Genomic DNA, 19,379 nt, shown 5'->3' with positions numbered 1-19,379 from the left:
TGAGCCTGCACCACCATTCAATATGATCATGGCTGATCATCCTCAATCAGTATCCTGTTCCTACCTTATCTCCATTACCCTTGATTCCACTATCCTTAAGAGCTGTATCCAACTCCTTCTTAAATGAATCCAGAGACTGGGCCTCCACTGCCCTCTGGGGCAGAGCATTCCACACAGCCACCACTCTCTGGGTGAAGAAGTTTCTCCTCATCTCTGTCCTAAATGGTTCACCATTCCAGGAATTGACCTTGTGAACCTACGCTGCACTCCCTCAATAGCCAGAATGTCTTTCCTCAAATTTGGAGACCAGAACTGCACACAATACTCCAGGTATGGTCTCACCAGGGCCCTGTACAGCTGCAGAAGAACCTCTTTGCTTCTATACTCAATCCCTCTTGTTATGAAGGCCAGTATGCTATTAGCCTTCTTCACTACCTGCTGTACCTGCATGCTTGCCTTCATTGACTGGTGTACAAGAACACCCAGATCTCTCTGTACTGCCCCTTTACCTAAATTGATTCCATTTAGGTAGTAATCTGCCTTCCTGTTCTTGCCACCAAAGTGGATAACTATACATTTTCCACTTTAAACTGCATCTGCCATGCACCACTCACCTAACCTGTCCAGAAGAAGGGTATATGCCCGAAACGTCGATTCTCCTGCTCCTTGGATGCTGCCTGACCTGCTGCGCTTTTCCAGCAACACATTTATCAGCTCTGATCTCCAGCATCTGCATTCCACAGTTCTCTAGATCACCCTGTAATCTCCTAACATCCTCCTCACATTTCACCCTGCCACCCAGCTTAGTATCATCAGCAAATTTGCTAATGTTATTACTAATACCATCTTCTATATCATTCATATATATTGTAAAATGCTGAGGTCCCAGCACTGATCCCTGTGGTACCCCACTGGTCACTGCCTGCCATTCCGAAATGGAGCCATTTATCACTACTCTTTATTTCTTGTCGGCCAACCAACTTTCAATCCAATTTCACACTTTGCCCCAATACCATGCGCCCTAATTTTGCTCACTAACCTCCTATGTGGGACTTTATCAAAAGCTTTCTGAAAGTCCAGGTACACTACATCTACTGGATCTCTCTCGTCCATCTTCAGAGTTACATCCTCAAAACATTCCAGAAGATTAGTCAAGCATGATTACCCCTTCATAAATCCATGCTGACACTGAACTATCCTGTTACTACTATCCAGATGTGCCGTAATTTCATCCTTTATAATAGACTCCAGCATCTTTCTCACCACTGAGGTCAGACTAACTGGTCTATAATTTCCTGCTTTCTCTCTCCCACCTTTCTTATAAAGTGGTACAACATTAGCCACCCTCTAATCCGCAGGAACTGATCTCGAATCTATCAAACTCTGGAAAATAATCACCAACGCATCCACGATATCTCAAAACACCTCCTTCAGTACCCTGGGATGTAGACCATCAGGCCCCGGGGACTTATCAACCTTCAGACCTAACAGTCTCTCCACCACCAATTCCTGGCAAATATAAATTCCCTTAAGTTCAGGTCCTTCCGCCACTGTTACCTCAGGGAGATTGCTTGTGTCTTCCCCAGTGAACACAGATCTGAAGTACCAATTCAATTCTTCTGCCATTTCTTTGTTCCCCATAATATATTCCCCTGTTTCTGTCTTCAAGGGCCCAATTTTAGTCTTAACCATTTTTTTGCCTTTCACATACCTAAAAAAACTTTTACTATCCTCCTTTATATTTTTGGCCAGTTTACCTTCGTACCTCATTTTTTCTCTGCGTATTTCCTTCTTAGTAATCCTCTGTTGTTCTTTAAAAGCTTCCCAGTCCTCCGTTTTCCCACTTATCTTTGCTATGCTATACTTTTTCTCTTTTAACTTAAGAAACATATAAACTTCCCTCGTTAAGGAGACATCCCATGTCTCCACCTAGGATCTTTCTTCCTCTTTGGAATGAACTGATCCTGCAACTTCTGCATTATACACAGAAATATCTGCCATTGTTCCTCCACTGTCATCCCTGCTAAGGTATTGCACCATTGAACTTTGGCCAGCTCCTCCCTCATAGCTCCATAGTTCCCTTTATTCAAGAGAAATATTGTCACTTCCGATTGTACCCTCTCCCTCTCAAATTGCAGATTGAAGCTTATTGTATTATGGTCACTACTTCCCAATGGCTCCTTCACTTTGAGGTCCCTGATCAATTCTGGTTCATTGCACAATACCAGATCCAGAATTGCCTTCTCCCTGGTAGGCTCCAGCACCAGCTGTTCTAAGAATCCATCTCGGAGGCACTCCACAAAGTCTCTTTCTTGAGGTCCAATACCATCCTGATTCTCCCAGTCTACCTGCATGTTGAAATCCCCCATAACAACTGTAGTAACATCTTTGCGACAGGCCAATTTCAGCTCCAGATTTAACTTACATCCGACATCCAGACTGCTGTTTGGGGGCCTGTAGATAACTCCCAAGAGGGCCTTTTTACCCTTAGAATTTCTCAGCTCTATCCACACTGACTCTACATCCCCTGATTCTAGGGCCCCCGCGCAAGGGTCTGAATATCATCCCTTACCAACATGGCCACCCCACCTCCTCTGCCCGTCAGTCTGTCCTTACGATAGCACGTGTAGTCTTGAATATTCATTTCCCAGGCCCTGCCCACTTGAAGCCACGTCTCAGTTATCCCCACAATATCGTATTTGCCAATTTCCAAAAGATCCTTAAGCTCATCCATCTTATTTCTAATGCTTCATGCATTCATATAAAGTATTTTTAATTTGTTACTGCCCTCACCCTTCCCATCAACTCCTATTTCACTCAACCTTACAGCATGATCCCTTTCCGAGTTTTCTGCTTCAATACAGTTGTCTTTCTTGACTTCCCTTGTTCAAACTTTCCCTGTCAATTTCCTTCTTAAACATCCAGTTTGTCCCCTCCTCCCGCTAATTAGTTTTAACGTAGCTGTGTTGCAGTAGCAAACCTGCCTGCCAGAATGCTGGTCCCTAACCTATTAAGGTGCAAACCGTCTCTCTTGTATAATTTATGCTTACCACAAAACATACCCCAGTGACCCAAGAATTTAAGTCCTTGCTTCCTGCACCAGTTCCCCAGCCACACGTTCAAGTCCATTATCTCCCTGTTTCTGGCCTCTCCAGCCCAAGGAACTGGAAGCAAACTGGAGATAACCACCCTGGACATCCTGCTTTTCAGCCTTCTTCCTAGTTCTCCGAAGTCCCGCTGCAGTATGTTCCTCCTCTTCTTCCCGACATCATTTGTGCCGACATGTACCACCACCTCTGGCTCTTCACCTTCGTCCTTGAGGATTTTCTGCACTCTGTCTGTGATGTCTTTCACCCTGGCACCAGGAAGGCAACACACCATCCTTAAGTCCCGCCTGCTGCCACAAAAACCCCGGTCAGTTCCTCTCACTATGGAGTCCCCTATTACCACAGCTCTGTGTGATGTCCAACTCTTCCACTCTGCCTCCATGCCAACATTTGATTGACAGACCTGGCCGCCGCGCGGACTAGCAGTGTCATCTGTCTCTACTGTTTCCAAAAGATTCAACTTGTTCCTGACATTCACCATCGTTCAAAGCTCCCTCCAGATTGGGGTGACTCAGTGGTTAGCGCTGTTGTCTCACAGCACCAGGGTCCTGCGTTTAATTCCAGCCTCGGGCGACTGTCAGTGTTAAGTTTGCATGTTCTTCCCGTGTCTGCATGGGTTTCATCTGGGTTCTCCGGTTTCCTCCCACAGTCCAAAGATGTGCAGGTTAGATGGGTTGGTCATGGTTGATTGCCACATAGTATCTAGGGGTATACAGCCATGGGTTACAGGGGAAGCTTGGGGACGCGGGTCTGAATGGGATGCTCTTTGGAGGAATGGCGTGGATTCGATGGGCCGAATGGCCTGCTTCCACATGTAGGGATTCTATGGACAGACCCTGTCCACTGCCCCAACATTGCAAATCCTGAGCAATACCTCCATACTGTCAGAACCTGAACATCCCAAATGATTATCGGGTAACAATGCACCCTAAGATCCTCTAAACTGCAACACTTAGACCCTAGAACCTTACTTTACTTGCACATCCCTGGATTGTATTTTCGATCCTAGTAAATAAGTAAATATTTACAATGTGGAGTTTGAGGTGGGGGGAGCTATCTTTGGGCACAGTGGGGCCAAAATATGTTGTGAATGCTGAGGGCATCACTGAGAAAATGCCGAATTTGAGGCACACACTAGTTTCTCTGACACAGAATCACAAATGTGCACTTAACCAGTGAACAAAGGAATTACAGGAGCAGAGGCTTCAATAATATAATGGCTTTACAACTGGATTCGCAATCCAGAGTCATGGATTAATAATCCAGAGAAGTGAGTTCAAATTCCATGGCAGCAGCCGAGAAGTTTAAATTCAGCTAATTAATCCATCTAGTACTTGTAACAATGAACATAGAACTAGTGAAACTGACATAAAGCCCCAAATGGTTCACTCATTTCCAACAGGCAAAGAAACCTTATGAATGTGCATTCATGAACACCAACTAGCCACTCAACACCACAACCACCTATCCTTTAGTATCTAAACACATTGGTGACAAGGACAACAAATTCAACTGGGACAACACAATATTAGGACAAGCCAAACAGAGGATAGCCTAGGAATTCTTAGAAGCTTGGTACTCATTCACAGATTCCATCAATAAACACATTGACCTCGATCCCATACACCGACCATTGCAACAAACAACCAGAACTGGCAACTGGAAGGAGCGGGAATGAAACCAAATAAATTCCAACCTACACAATACAGCAGCGCTTCACAGAAGGATCCATAGCACTGAGGACGAAACACCTGCAAAACCAAATTCCCAGCTCGGCGAACAGACACACAACTGCAGAAATCACAGATGTTGCCAGATCTACTCTATTTAGAGTCATAGAGATGTACAGCACAAAAACAGACCCTTCGAATCCAACCCGTCCATGCCGACTAGATATCCCAACCCAATCTAGTCCCACCTGCCAGCACACAGTCCATATCCCTCCAAACCCTTCCTATTCATATGCCCATCCAGATGCCTTTTAAATGTTGCCTCCACCACTTGAAGGGTTCCCCTACCAAGAAACCTACCACACTTGAAGCCTCCATCACTTCCTCTAGCAGCTCATTCCATACACTCATACACGCACCATCTTTTGCATAAAAAGGTTGCCCCTTTAGTCTCTTTTCTATCTTTCCCCTCTCACCCTAAACTTACGCCCTCTAGATTAGATTAGATTACTTAATGTGGAAACAGGCCCTTCGGCCCAACAAGTCCACACCGACCTGCTGAAGCACAACCCACCCAGACCCGTGGTCTTACATTTACCCCATCACCTAACACTATGGGCAATTTAGCATGGCCAATTCACCTAACCTGCACATTTTTGGATTGTGGAAGGAAACCGGAGCACCCGAAGGAACCCCACGCAGACACGGGGAGAATGTGCAAATATCGCACAGAGAGTCGCCTGAGGCGGGAATTGAACCCGGGTCTCTGGCGCTGAGGCAGCAGTGCTAACCACTGTGCCACCGTGCCGCCTTAAAGACGACAGTAGCAGAAGCTACTGTCACTGTGCCACCGTGCTGCTCTGGTTCTGGACTCGCCCACTCCATGGAAAAGACTTTGTCTATTTATCTTATCCATGCCCCTCATGATTTTATAAACCTCTATAAGGTCAACTCTCAGCCCCTGACACTCCACGGAAAACAGCCCTAGCCTGTTCAGCCTCTCCCTATAGCTCAAATCTTCCAACTCTAGCAACATCTTTGTAAATCTTTCCTGAACCCTTTTAAGTTTCCGATAGGAAAGGTTTGCTGAGTTTTTTTCAGCAATTTCTGATTTCCAAGCATCTACAGTTCTTTTGGCTTTTTGTTTAGGCCAGAAAACCCACTACCCTTATCTGCTCTGGCATTTAGAATCCCTACAGTATGGAAGCAGGCCATTCAGTTGAAAATGTGTTGCTGGTTAAAGCACAGCAGGTTAGGCAGCATCCAAGGAATAGGCAATTCAACGTTTCGGGCATAAGCCCTTCATCAGGAATGAAGCAGGCCATTCAGCCCATTAAGCTCCTCCTCTATCTCAATTACTCTGTACCTCCCATGGCTGAGGCACCTTGCCTGAACACTACAGGCAAGTTACCATAACAATCCAACTTTGGACTGAGAGGGGAAACTGGAGCACCTGGAGGAAACCCACACAAACACGGGGAGAACATGCAAACCTCCACACTGGTAGTCGCCTGAAACTGGAATTGAACTCGGGTCCGTGGTGCTTTGAGGCAGCAGTGCTAACCACTGAGTCACCGTGCCACCTGGTTTTACGTGATTTCACACCCAAAATAAAGTTGCTGACTGCTAGCTACCGTCTGAAATGGTCTTTGAACAAATAAAGTTTCTAAGGATGACCAGTAAATGCTGGTTTTGCCAGTGGCACAAACATCACATTTGCAAATAGCAAGCTGAATTCACCAGGTACCTGCTCTGGTTTTATATGTTCAGATTTCTCAAATGTCTTGTTTATTTTGGAAGTTGGTTGAGGTAGAATGTTGAATAGGAAGGAGGTGAGTTGAGCCAGCAACAAGGCAGCTAATCAGCAATAATTCCCCTTCCTTAGCAAATCACTGCTTCCTACCGAGAAACCTACCACACAAATTGAGGAAAGCAAAAAAGATGGAGCGAGACAATCCCCGTGCTGAGATTGGCCTTGCTGGACCTCTCGTTGAATTCTGTTACTAATCTCACCGTAGCCCACGTTGCTCAGACCTTTCTAAGAATTTCCTCATTTTATGTGCCTGGATTGGGCCAAAGACAATGTCATTGAGCAGCAAATATTGAGACATATAAACAGAATTACTCTCAAAGGAGAAACTTCATCAGTCTTTTTGTTGCCAATTCCCTACAAATTTTGAAGGAAAGCTCACAAACCTTAATTTGTCACGTTTGCTGTCTTGCATTATACATGAAATGTATCATTGCTAACAAGGTGGCTAGAAATGAGACCATTCCAAACAGATTGCTGGACGCCAACTTGTTTACTATTGTGACTCATTGACCACTTAACATGTTGGCCACAAAATAAAACAGCAGGTGTGAATCACACATCCTACAGCTCAACTGAAGCTGGTGGTGCAGTACACTAAGTTGTACTGAATATTAAACTGCAAGTGAACAATATTAACCAGTTTCATTGCTTTCAGCTGCAGAATAAAACCCACAAACCTATCCAAAAATAAAATCACAAATGCTTATGTGTAAAATTAAACCAATCCAATGATTATGGTCCATGACTTGGGCATTTTATATCATCAACCTCCATCTTCCACTGATCCTCCTCTTCCTGTTCTGAGGGGATTTACATGTTTTACTTCATCCAAGGATAACCTTCATTTGTGGCTATTGTTAATAAACCTACTCAGGTGGATCATGATGTGTCTTGAACAGATAAGACTTGAACCTAGGCCTTTCAAGGACACTAGCACTGTGCCACAGGAGTTGTTTGTCTTCATTTGTAAGTTCAGACATTGAAAATGTCAGACAAAAGCTGTTGCTTCACACAAGCACCAAAGTCCACCTAGCCTTGTTGTCCAATGATGTCCCTACTTGGGGTCACTGCAGACAGCTGGTATTCTGTCAAGGGGTTGAATTTAGACCCACATCATATGTGAATGACAAAGAACCACATGAGGATGTAATCACGCATTGGTGGCATTATCCCATTGAGCGTTGTCTTCGGACAGACTTTGCTCATGGCATTTAATGCCAATCCCAAATTACTCTTGAGAAGGTGATAGTGAGCTGTCTTGAACCGGTGAGCAAAACCATATGATGAGTGCCAGCCTGCTAATGTGCATGTATCTCCTACATGACCAACAGTGATAGAATAGTGTAACACAGTGTTGATGTTACTGGACTAGAAATCCAGAAGACAGAATGGACTGATCATCCAGGGCAACCAGAGCAACAGCAAATTTAAAATCCTTGGGTTTGTAGTAAAAAAAAAGCTAGCCTCATGAACTATGAAGCAATTTGATTCATTGATGCCATTGTTAACTCTAGACCAGATTTAATCCATAGATTTATTTGAATATGTACACACCCATTGGTGAAAGTTTAATTTAAATAAACTGCTACAGAAAATATTTATGATAAAATATTATGAAGTCTTCAACTTGAGGTTGTCATTCTAAGGCAGTTGCGGGAAAGGTAAATACAGTTTCTGGAATCCAGGAAAGGGAATGCATATTGTTGAAATGAAGTCCTCAAAATGGTCTTAGATGATTTTATTCAGTCATTCTATACATTTTGTGTAGAATCACTTCAAACTTGCCCTCACCATGATGGCACACATCAAGGAGACAGATGACACGTGTATTGTCCAGGTCAGCTGCTGTCTTTATTATCTGATCTGCAAGGAAGCAACACAAGAAAACTCTTAGTGTTTTGGAATGTTGTTCCGTCGGACAATCCCAACTCCAAGCGAGCCCTGAGCATCAAGAAGCAAATTACAAAATGCTTTTCCAACGGTTTCACCTGAGAAAATGGAATTGTGTTGAAATTGGTGACAGATTTTGATTGAGTAAATGGAGAGAAATCAGTTTCCACTGATGGGAGAGTCAGGGACCAGAGAACATGGATCTGAGGTGATTGGAAAAAAAACCAGTGGTGACATGAGCAGTTTTTGTTTTTCAGCTCCAAGCGGTTGTTGTCTGGAATGGAGGTTTGGTAGTAACTTTCAATAGGCAAATGGTCAAATATTTGAAAAGGATTTTCAGGGCTGCAGTGAAAGAGCAGGGGAGCCAGACTCATTCTTTCAAAGCTGAAAATGTGTTGCTGGTTAAAGCGCAGCAGGTCAGGCAGCATCCAAGGAACAGGAAATTCGACGTTTCGGGCAAAAGCCCTCTTCCTGATGAAGGGCTTTTGCCCGAAACGTCGAATTTCCTGTTCCTTGGATGCTGCCTGACCTGCTGCGCTTTAACCAGCAACACATTTTCAGCTCTGATCTCCAGCATCTGCAGACCTCACTTTTCACTCATTCTTTCAAAGAGCTATCACAGACATGATAGACCAAATGGCCTCTTCCTTTACAGTAGGTTCTATAGTAAATTACTGAGTTAAATCAAGTGGGAAACCTTTCATAGCTACATAGCGGGCAAGTATTTTCCATATTCTAATACGATCAGGTTACATGCTGGGTAACAAAATTCCTGTGGGGCACATGCCCACTTTTCTGCCCATTAATCACACCCACGTTTCCTTTGCATAGTCCAGCAAGACTGTACTTTATGCCCCAGTGTAACAGAGGAAACTCTACTGTCCAGTCACCCCCTCAGAGCCAAGCTGCTAACCACAGCCTCAACGTCAACTGCACTGCACGGGCATGCAGGGCTCTCTCTCTTTAAAAACACTTGGTTAAAATTTTAACCAGTACATTCAGTGAAACGCAAGGTTTCTCATTGACAATTTTGACCAGCCATTTTATGCAACAACATTTGCGCTCCCTTAAAGCTTTCAACTCCTAAAAGAATCCTGTGACAAATAATTATCTGACAAAAAAAGACACCCAGTCAGAGAACAGCAGACCAGGGCAGATAGCCAGAGGCTTGGTCAAAGGGTTTGGTTTCAAAAATAAATGTTGGCCTTCTCTTTAAAATCCTTCTGTGTTATTATCCCACTTTGTTCCAAAAACATTCCCTTTGAGAGCTGACTGGCTTCTCAACCTGACTCTTCTCAACATCACCACCTCTCTCTTTGGATGACACAGTGGCTCAGTGGTTACCACTACTGCCTCACAGCACCGGGGACCCGGGTTCGAGGAGACTGCCTGTGTGGAGATTGCACATTCGCCCCGTGTCTGCACGGGTTTCCTGTGGGTGTTCCGGTTTCCTCTCACAGTCACAAAGATGTGCAGGTCAGGGTGGATTGGCCATGCTAAACTGCCTGTTGTGTTCGGGGATATGAACGCTTGGTAGATTAGCCATGGGAAATGCAGGGTTACAGGGTTGGGGGGTGAAATCCTCTTTGGAGTGCTGCTGCAGTCTCAAAGGGGCTGAATGGCCTCTTTCTACACTATAGGGATTCTACGATCTGTCTTTGAAAGCATTCTTCATCGCAGCTTTTCGATCATGCTTCCAGCCACCTTTCCTGCCTGACCTCATCAGTGGCTCCTTCATTCCTTTAAAATAAAAAACAGAGAAATACTTTCCACTTCTCCACTTCTGGTGTTGCTCAGGGAGATCACAGCTTTCCTTCTACCTATTCCCAGTTGGGATTTGGGGGCGGTATTACTGGGTAGCAATTACAAAATCCCCTTTGGAGCAGGAACTCCGGCTGATGTTCCTTTCCATGTTACATACCCTCACCCTCGGGAATAAGCGAGCTGTTCGAGATGAATTCGAGCCCCAGTACAATACTGTGTGTACCTTGCAACAATCCCTACAGAACTACTACCTTGTTTAACATGACGTACATTTCAGTTGTTCAATCCAGAGAAAGCAATCTACACAGACTGTATAAAAAAATTAAAGCACAGAAAAAAGCTGGAAAAACTCAGCAGGTCAGGCAGCCTCTGTGGAGAGAAACTCCACAGTTAACATTTAAGTTATCATCATGAGGACTGAAGACAAATTCGGTAGACTCATTTAAGATGCGTCTGGACAGATGCATGAGTAGGTGGGGAGCAGAGGGATACAGGTGCTTAGGGAATGTGCGACAGGTTTAAACAGTGGATTTGGATTGGCTCAGGCTCAGAGGGCTGAAGGGCCTGTTCCTGGGCTCTAAATTTTCTTTGCTCTTTCTTTGTCCTTTGCAAATCTTTGGATTTGAAACGTTAACTCAGTTTCTCTCTGCACTTGCTGCCAGACCTACTGAGTTTCTCCAGCATTCTGTGTTTGTTTCAGATGATCATCATTCAGGAGTATTTTGCTCTTACATATAGAACATAGACCATAGAACATTACAGCGCAGTATAGGCCCTTCGGCCCTCAATGTTGCGTCGACCTGTGATACCAATCTGAAGCCCATCTAACCTACACTATTCCGTGTACGTCAATATGCTTGTCCAATGACGACTTAAGTGCACTTAAAGTTGGCAAATCTACTGCCGTTGCAGGGAAAGCATTCCATACCCTTACTACTCTCTGAGTAAAGAAACTACCTCTGACATCTGTCCTATATCTATCACCCCTCCACCGTCACCATACTTGGAAAAAGGCTCTCCCTGTCCACCCTATCTAACCCTCTGATTATCTTGTATGTCTCTATTAAGTCACCTCTTAACCTTCTTCTCTCCAACGAAAACAGCCTCAAGTCACTCAGCCTTTTCTCGTAAGACCTTCCCTCTATACCAAGCCACATCCTAGTAAATCTCCTCTGCACTCTTTCCAAAGCTTCCACATCCTTCTTATAATGCAGTAACCAGAACTGTACACAATACTCCAATTGTGGCCGCACCAGAGTTTTCTACAGCTGTAGCATAACCTCATGGTTCCAGAACTCGATCCCTCTATTAATAAAAGCTAAAACACTGTATGCCTTCTCAGCAACCTTGTCAACCTGGGTGGCAACTTTCAAGGATTTGTGTACATGGACACCGAGATCTCTCTGCTCATCTACACTACCAAGAATCTTACCATTAGACCAGTACTCTGCATTCTGGCTAATCCAACCAAAGTGAATCACCTCACACTTGTCCTCATTAAACTCCATTTGCCACCTTTCAGCCCAGCTCTGCAGCTTATCTATGTCTCTCTGTAACCTAAAACATCCTTCGTCACTATCCATAACTCCAACGACCTTAGTGTTGTCTGCAAATTTACTAACCCACCCTTCTACGCCCTCATCCAGGTCGTTTATTAAAATGACAAACAGCAGTGGACTCAACACCGACCCTTGCGGTATACCACTGGTAACTGGACTCCAGGATGAACATTTCCCATCAACTACCACCATCTGTCTTCTTTCAGCAAGCCAATTACTGATCTAAACTGCCATATCTCCCACAATCCCATTCCTCCGCATTTTGTATAATAGCCTACTGTGGGGAACCTTATCGAACACCTTGCTGAAATCCATATTCACCACATCAACTGTCATCTACCTGTTTGGTCACCTTCTCAAAGGACTCAATAAGGTTTGTGAGGCACGACCTACCCTTCACAAAACTGTGCTGGTTATCCCTAATCAAATTATTCTTTTCTGGATGATTATAAATCCTAATCTCTTATAACCTTTTCCAACAATTTATCAACAACTGAAGAAGGGCTCACTGGTCTATAATTACCAGGGTTGTCTCTACTCCCCTTCTTGAACTGGGGAACCACCTTTGCTATCCTCCAGTCTTCTGACACTATTCCTGTGGACAATGACGATTTAAAGATCAATGCCAAAGACTTGACAATCTCCTCCCTGGCTTCCCAGAGGATCCTAGGATAAATCCCATCCGGCCCAGGGGACTTATCTATTTTCACACTCTGCAGGATTTCTAATACCTCTTCCTTGTGAACCCCAATCCCACCTAGTCTAGTAACCTGCATCTCAGTATTTTCCTTGACAACTTTGTCATTTTCTAAAGTGAATACTGTTGAAAAATATTCATTTAGTGCTCCCCCTATCTCCTCTGACCCCACACACAATTTCCCACTAATATCCTTAATTGGCCCTATTCTTACTCTTGTCATTCTTTTATTCCTTAAATACCTATAGAGAGCCTTAGGGTTTACCATGATCCTATCCACCAACAACTTCTCATGTGTCCTCCTGGCTCTTCTGAGCTCTCTCTTTAGGTCTTTCCTGGCTACCTTGTAACCCTCAAGCGTCCTAACTGAGCCTTCACATCTTGTCCTAACACAAGCCTTCTTCTTCCTCTTGACCAGAGATTCCACTTCCTTTGTAAACCACGGCTCCTGCACTCTACAGCTTCCTCCCTGCCTGACAGGTACATACTTATCTAGGACACTCAGTAGCTTTTCCTTGAATAAGCTCCACATTTTTAATGTGCCCATCCCCTACAGTCAACATCAAAAGTTTCGGTTGAATGCTTGAAACTGGACTGTACTTAGCAATAAAAAGTACAAACATGCATTTGCATAGTAACTTTCCAAACCTCAAAGGATCCCAATGTGTTTCACAGCCAATTCTGAAGTGTAATCACTGCTTCAATGTGACAGTTGATTTGTACACAGCAAACTCTACACACAGCAATTTGATAATGATCAGATAATCTGTTGTGATAGTCCTGTTTTGGAATAAATATGCTGACCAAGGCATTAAGGAAGATCTAGCATTTCTGCTCATGTGGAATCTCTTACACTGGTTAGAGCTGGTATTTGTTATCGTCTTTAATCCAAAAGATAACACTTTAAATAGTGCGGCACTCCCTCAATATGGCACTACTGTGTCAGCTTGGATTTTGTGCTCATGTTTCTGATATAAGCTGCAAATCCATAATTTTCTGACTCATGGGGAGAATTCTACCACTGGCCCCAGCTAAGGCACCATGGTGACTCAGTGGTTAGCTCAGCTACCTCACAGCGCTAGGGACCCTGGTTCGATTCCAGCCTCAGGCGACTGTGCAAAGTTTGCACATTCTCCCCATGTCTGAGTGGATTTCCTCTGGATGCTCTGGTTTCTCCCACAATCCAAAGGTGTGCAGGTTGGGTGAATTGGCCATGCTAAATTGCCCATAGTGTTCAGGGATGTGTAGGTTAGGTGCATTAGTCAGGGGAAACGAGGAGTAATAGGGTAGGTGCATGGGTTTGGGTGGGTTACTCTTTGGAGGGTCGGTGTGGACTTGTTGGGTTAAATGGTCTGTTTCCACACTGTTGGGATTCTATGATCAACTAAACAGCATTTTAATGACACAGCAGGTGGTGCAGTGATAATACCACTGGACTAATAATGCACAGATTTGGTTAACTTTATGGTTCACCTGTCCCCATCTCAGCCAGCAGAATTTAAATTTGATTAAATAAGTAAGTTGTGGAATCGAAAGCTAACCTCAGGAATGGAGACCACAAAACTATTGTCAGTGGTGTTAAAATCCCAGCTCGTGTGAAATTTAATTAATTAACAAATTGTGAAAGTGAAAACTCGCCTCAGTAACGGTGACCGTGAAAGTATTGATTGCCGTAAAATCCTATCTCATTCACGAATGTTCTTCAGGGAAGGAAATCTGCCTTCCATTTTTGATCTGGCCTATATGAGAGTCCAGAGCCACTGCAAAGTGGTTGATTCTTAAATGCCCTCTGAAACGTCCTAGTAAGCTACTCAATTCAAGGGCAACGAGGCATGGGGGCTGGATTTGGCCACACGTCTTGAAGAAGTGCACATCATCTCTTCAAGTCTATCGATTAGTCATGCTAAATCTTTTATTCAGTTCAGTGCTGAGGTCCGATCGTTACCTGGATAGGAAGATATCTGTTTCAGCCGGTCATTATCTGCAGTCTGTTTATCACAAATGTAACCACTGGTCATCACTGAGGCTACAGTGTTATCATGAACATCCATCGATAGACCCAACATGCGATGACTGTTATGACTCATCATGACTGGGAGAAACACAACATCAACTGCTACTTGGTGGTTGACACCTGTATCAAAACAACAATCTCTCCTTTAGAACAGACAACCCAATACTTGAAATTATTATATGCTCATATCTCAGGCGGTTAGTCGCATGCATTGCACCAACTGAGGAAGACTTTGGATACACTGAAGAAGCAGAGATAACTTGAGAAAAAGGCTGTTTCAATGTCTGATGCTGAAATTCTGCCATCAAATTCCTGTGTATAAGTGCAGAAATTGCCATTTCTCTCTGCCATATTAGCAGAGATGTTAGCTCACTGATATTTACTGAAAAATGTGTTGCTGGAAAAGCGCAGCAGATCAGGCAGCATCCTAGGAGCAGGACAATCGACGTTTTGGGCATAAGCCCTTCTTCAAGAAGAAGGGCTTATGCCCGAAACGTCGATTCTCCTGCTCCTTGGATGCTGTCTGACCTGCTGCGCTTTTCCAGCAACACATTTTTCAGCTCTGATCTCCAGCATCTGCAGTCCTCACTTTCTGCCACTGATATTTACTTTTTGGTTGCAAGTTTAACAAGTTCAGTTTTCCCTCTGTCTATGAAATGTGAATTGAGAGTAGAAGCAAGGAAACTTGACAAAGTGTACCTGATGTTGCCCACCATAGTGTCAGGAGCAGTAAGTCTATGACTTGCACGTGAACTGTTGTTACTGGAGCATGAGCTGCTACATTTGCTGCCTGAAAACTGGATGTTCAGATAGATTTTGTACTTCTAGAAGCTGCACAAATAGGAATGTGGTAATGACTAATGAATCAGCTCCATCGGTGTTTGTTTAGGGAACAACCCCTGGCCAGAACCAGGGATAACTTCCTGAGGGAACAGATGGGTTTAGGAAGGCAGGGGGTAGCGAGGAAGGTCTGGGATTAACTTCTTTCCTTCCTACCTTTCTTTGCACCTTGTCACTGTTTCTGTTACATGTCCAAGAGCAGATCACCACGTGTTTTCTCCAAGTATTACTTGAGGTATAAATATTATCCAGGACAAGTGAGATCATTCCAACTTTCTTTTTCAAGTTGGGATCATTTATGCTGACTCGAGGACAAACAGGGCTTTAGTTTAATGTCTTATTTTAAAATGGCATCTTTCTGTCAATGCAGCATTCCCTCAGCACAGTGTCAGCCTCTGGCCCTTGCATTGGGACTTGAACACACACCATTACCTTGACAGATCTCTGAACAGGTAAGGAATCAAGGAATACAAACAGTGTCGATGAAAAAGGATTTTAGTTCAGAAAGGCATCATGTGCCGGTGCAGTCTCAATGGGTTGAAGAACCTGTTCCTGTGCTATACTGTCCTGTAAAAATTATGACTCAGATTCAGAGATGACAGTGCTACTTAATAAACCAAGCCTGACACCGCATATGATAGTATCCTAATGAAAGGTTTGTGCCCGAAACGTCGAATTTCCTGTTCCTTGGATGCTGCCTGACCTGCTGCACTTTAACCAGCAACACATTTTCACCACATATGATATTACAGTGCATTCAAAGCATACAATCTTTAATTTTGTGTTGCCTTACCAACCATCGTCACAGTGTAATAGCCATGGCAACAGGCAGATGCGAAGCTCTGTAGCTCCATATTGGAGACGGCTGTAGCGGGACTGCACTCTGCAGCCTGAAGGTTATGCTGCTGCATCAGGAAGTCCCGGTGTTTGTAGACAAACCTCCGTGGAATGCTCTCGGGAAGAAGCTGGCCAAAGTGTAAGTGCTCTGACAGGTGTTCTCTGATCTCTGACCAGGTAGGGCTTCTCCACGTATATTTTGAGTTGCCATCAGTTGTAATCCCTGTATCACACCTTCCATCATCATCTGAATTGAAATTAAATCCATCAGAAACACATGGATGACACTTATTTTGCACCATGACTGAATCACAGCATAATGGCCCTACATATAGATAGAGGATATGACTAGTACACTGTCATGTTCTTGAGCGTGGTGCTGGAAAAGCACAGCAGGTCAGGTAGCATTTGAGGAGCAGGAGAATCGACATTTTGGGCGTAAGTCCTTCATCAGTAAGCATTCCTGATGAACAGTTTATGCCCGAAACGTTGATTCTCCTGCTCCTCGGATGCTGCCTGACCTGCTGTGTTTTTCCAGCACTGTACTCTCAACACTGATCTCCAGCATCTGCAGTCCTCACCTTCTCCAATGTCAGCTTCTGACAAGATACCACAGTAATCACAGCATAGGTTCCAAGTTATAAAGGTCATCTGGATCCTGTAGTATTTTAGTCATTGGAGTTTAGAAGACTGAGTGGGGGAATCTCATAAACCCAGAAAATTCTATCAGAACCAGACAGAGTCAACTCAGGAAGGAGTTTCCCAATGACAAGGGATTTTAGAACCAGGAATCACAGTCTAAGGATATGGGGTAAGCCATTTAGGACTGAGATGAGGAGAAATTTCTTCACCCAGAGAGAGAAATTCTCTGTCACAGAAAGTGATTGAGACAAGACATTGAATATTTTCAAGAAAGAGTCAAACTTGGTTCTGAGAGCTAAAGAGATCAAAGGGAATGGGGAACAGAGAACTGAGCTGGATGATCAATCATGATCATATTGAATGGTGGAGCAGACTCAAATGCTCAAATGGCCTACTCCTGCTCCTATTTTTTATGTTTCCAGGATAATGCCACTTTGCACATTCAGCGCATGGTACTACCTGAATGTATCAACCACTAGTTTTCTTCTAACCTTTACTGACCTTTCTCATATGTTGTACAGCCCCAATTGTACATCAAGCAGAAATAGAATTTGAAAAAAAAACTATGGAGTATATGTGTCATTGGGTGGGAAGTGAAAGGTTGTCACTGAAGTACAAACTTTCTAGTCAACTGCTGAGCTGGCCAACCTCATTTTTGTGAAAAAAGATACAAGATGGAATGGGGGCAATTCAGCTCATTGTGCTTGCACTGCTTCTCTGAGGGAACAACATACCTGTTTATTCTTTCATGGGTTGTGCCTTTCAGAGGGAAGTGAAGATTCAAATATACTGTTCTGGGTGTGGAATCAGATGTAGGCCAGACCAGGTAAAGATGGTCAACTTCCTTCCCTACTTCTGTTTGCCGAATGATTGATAGTGACAGTGGTTAGTATTGCTGCCTCACTGCACCAGGGACGTGTGTGTGTGTGTGTGTGTGTGTGTGTGCGCGCGTTTCCTCCTACAGTCCAAAAATGTGCATAATGTCAATGGCTCTGCTGGCTCGGTGGATTAGCCATGGTGGGTGGGGGGGGTGGATCTAGGCGGGATGCTTTTCCGAGGATTGGCGTGGACCCAATGGGCCAAATGACTTGCTCCCACACTGTAGTCGTTCTACGATGGGAAGTCCGTAGCTTCATCACTGCAACTAGCTTTCAATCCCTGGTTTATTAATTAAATTTAAATTCGACCAGTTGCTGCAGTGGAATTTGAACTCATGTCCATTCCCACACTCTCAAGCATTAGCCTGGATTACATTAATGCTACGCCACTGTCTCCTGTCATGACATTTTGCCCTCTTGTTTGGAGGACTTGCACAAAGTTAGATCCTATTCTGTGTGAAACAAAAACGGAAAACAATATCATCTATTGATATAGAGCCCAAAGCTTTCTACAGCCGATAAAGTCCTTTTGAAGGTGGAGAACATTGTCAGCGTTTGGACCCCCAAGGTCCATGTGTGACAGCAGTTTCTGGAAGCAGAAACCAAGAGGTGCTATATAAATGCATTTTTTGTTAAAAACTGAGACACAGCAGGAAAGGACAAAGCTCTCACAAAAGGTGGATGCCAATGGGATCTGCCCAACATAGGGTCTGCTCCCTACTGATTCTGGAAGCCCTGCAGTTTACCAGTCTGAGTATTTTCACCCTGATCTGACAAAGAGAATGTTTTAAAAACCGAAAAAAACTGCGGGTGCTATAATATCCGAAACCAGAACAGAAGTTGCTGGAAAAGCTCAGCGGGTCTGGCAGCACCTGTGGAGAGAAATCAGTTAATGCTTTGGGTTGAGTGACCCTTCCTCAGAACGAGGAGGGTGTTTTAGTTGAGCCTGGAGTGGTTGAGAACAATAATTTCATACCTTCGTCGGGTGGCACAGACTGTTCTGCAGCTTGGGAGGATCCTTTGGTGCTGGCTGCGACCTCAGCATCTTGTGCAGTTGCTGGCCTGTTAAACAGAACATCACCGAAAACCAAGTCACAGCAGGTCAGGGGCGTCACCAGATCACACATCAACCGCACCTGGTAATTCTGTGTCAGCATTGGCTCACTGGTAGTAGATTAGATTACTTTGTGTGGAAACAGGCCCTTCGGCCCAACAAGTCCACACCGACCCGCCGAAGCGCAACCCACCCATACCCCTACATTTACCCCTTACCTAACACTACGGGCAATTTAGCATGGCCAATTCACCTGACCCGCACATCTTTGGACTGTGGGAGGAAACCGGAGCACCCGGAGGAAACCCACGCAGACATGGGGAGAACGTGCAAACTCCACACAGTCAGTCTGCTGAGTCAGGAACTGAACCCGGGTCTTAGGCGCTGTGAGGCAGCAGTGCTAACCACTGTGCCACCGTGCTGCCCACAAAGACCTACCTGTCAGAGTGATTGATAAATACAAACATTTAAAGATTGATTGATTGATTGATTATTGTCGCATGTGCCCACGTATAGTGAAAAGCCTTGTTTACAAGCAGTACAGGCAGATCGCAGTGAGCAAGGATGTACAGATCAAAAAAGACTTAGACAGAGGCACACAGGCTACATTGCTT

At 44.3% G+C, this 19,379-nt stretch overlaps 1 protein-coding gene across 1 annotated transcript in view; it reads right to left on the bottom strand.

Annotated features, from left to right (window-relative positions):
- Positions 1-8,091: 8,091 nt before the first annotated feature.
- radx (RPA1 related single stranded DNA binding protein) overlaps positions 8,092-19,379 on the bottom strand; it is a 77,594-nt gene continuing 66,306 nt past the window's right edge. The window contains exons 14-17 of the mRNA XM_060832028.1: positions 18,688-18,773; positions 16,148-16,438; positions 14,446-14,634; positions 8,092-8,453 (exon numbers count right to left, since the gene is read on the bottom strand). Coding sequence (XP_060688011.1) covers positions 8,329-8,453; positions 14,446-14,634; positions 16,148-16,438; positions 18,688-18,773 — 691 coding nt within the window. The 3' untranslated portion in view covers positions 8,092-8,328. The remainder of the gene's footprint in view (positions 8,454-14,445; positions 14,635-16,147; positions 16,439-18,687; positions 18,774-19,379) is intronic.

This window comes from Hemiscyllium ocellatum, chromosome 11 (assembly GCF_020745735.1).
Source record: "Hemiscyllium ocellatum isolate sHemOce1 chromosome 11, sHemOce1.pat.X.cur, whole genome shotgun sequence".
NCBI lineage: Eukaryota > Metazoa > Chordata > Chondrichthyes > Orectolobiformes > Hemiscylliidae > Hemiscyllium > Hemiscyllium ocellatum.
This window is presented reverse-complemented; position numbering and strand designations above follow the sequence as displayed.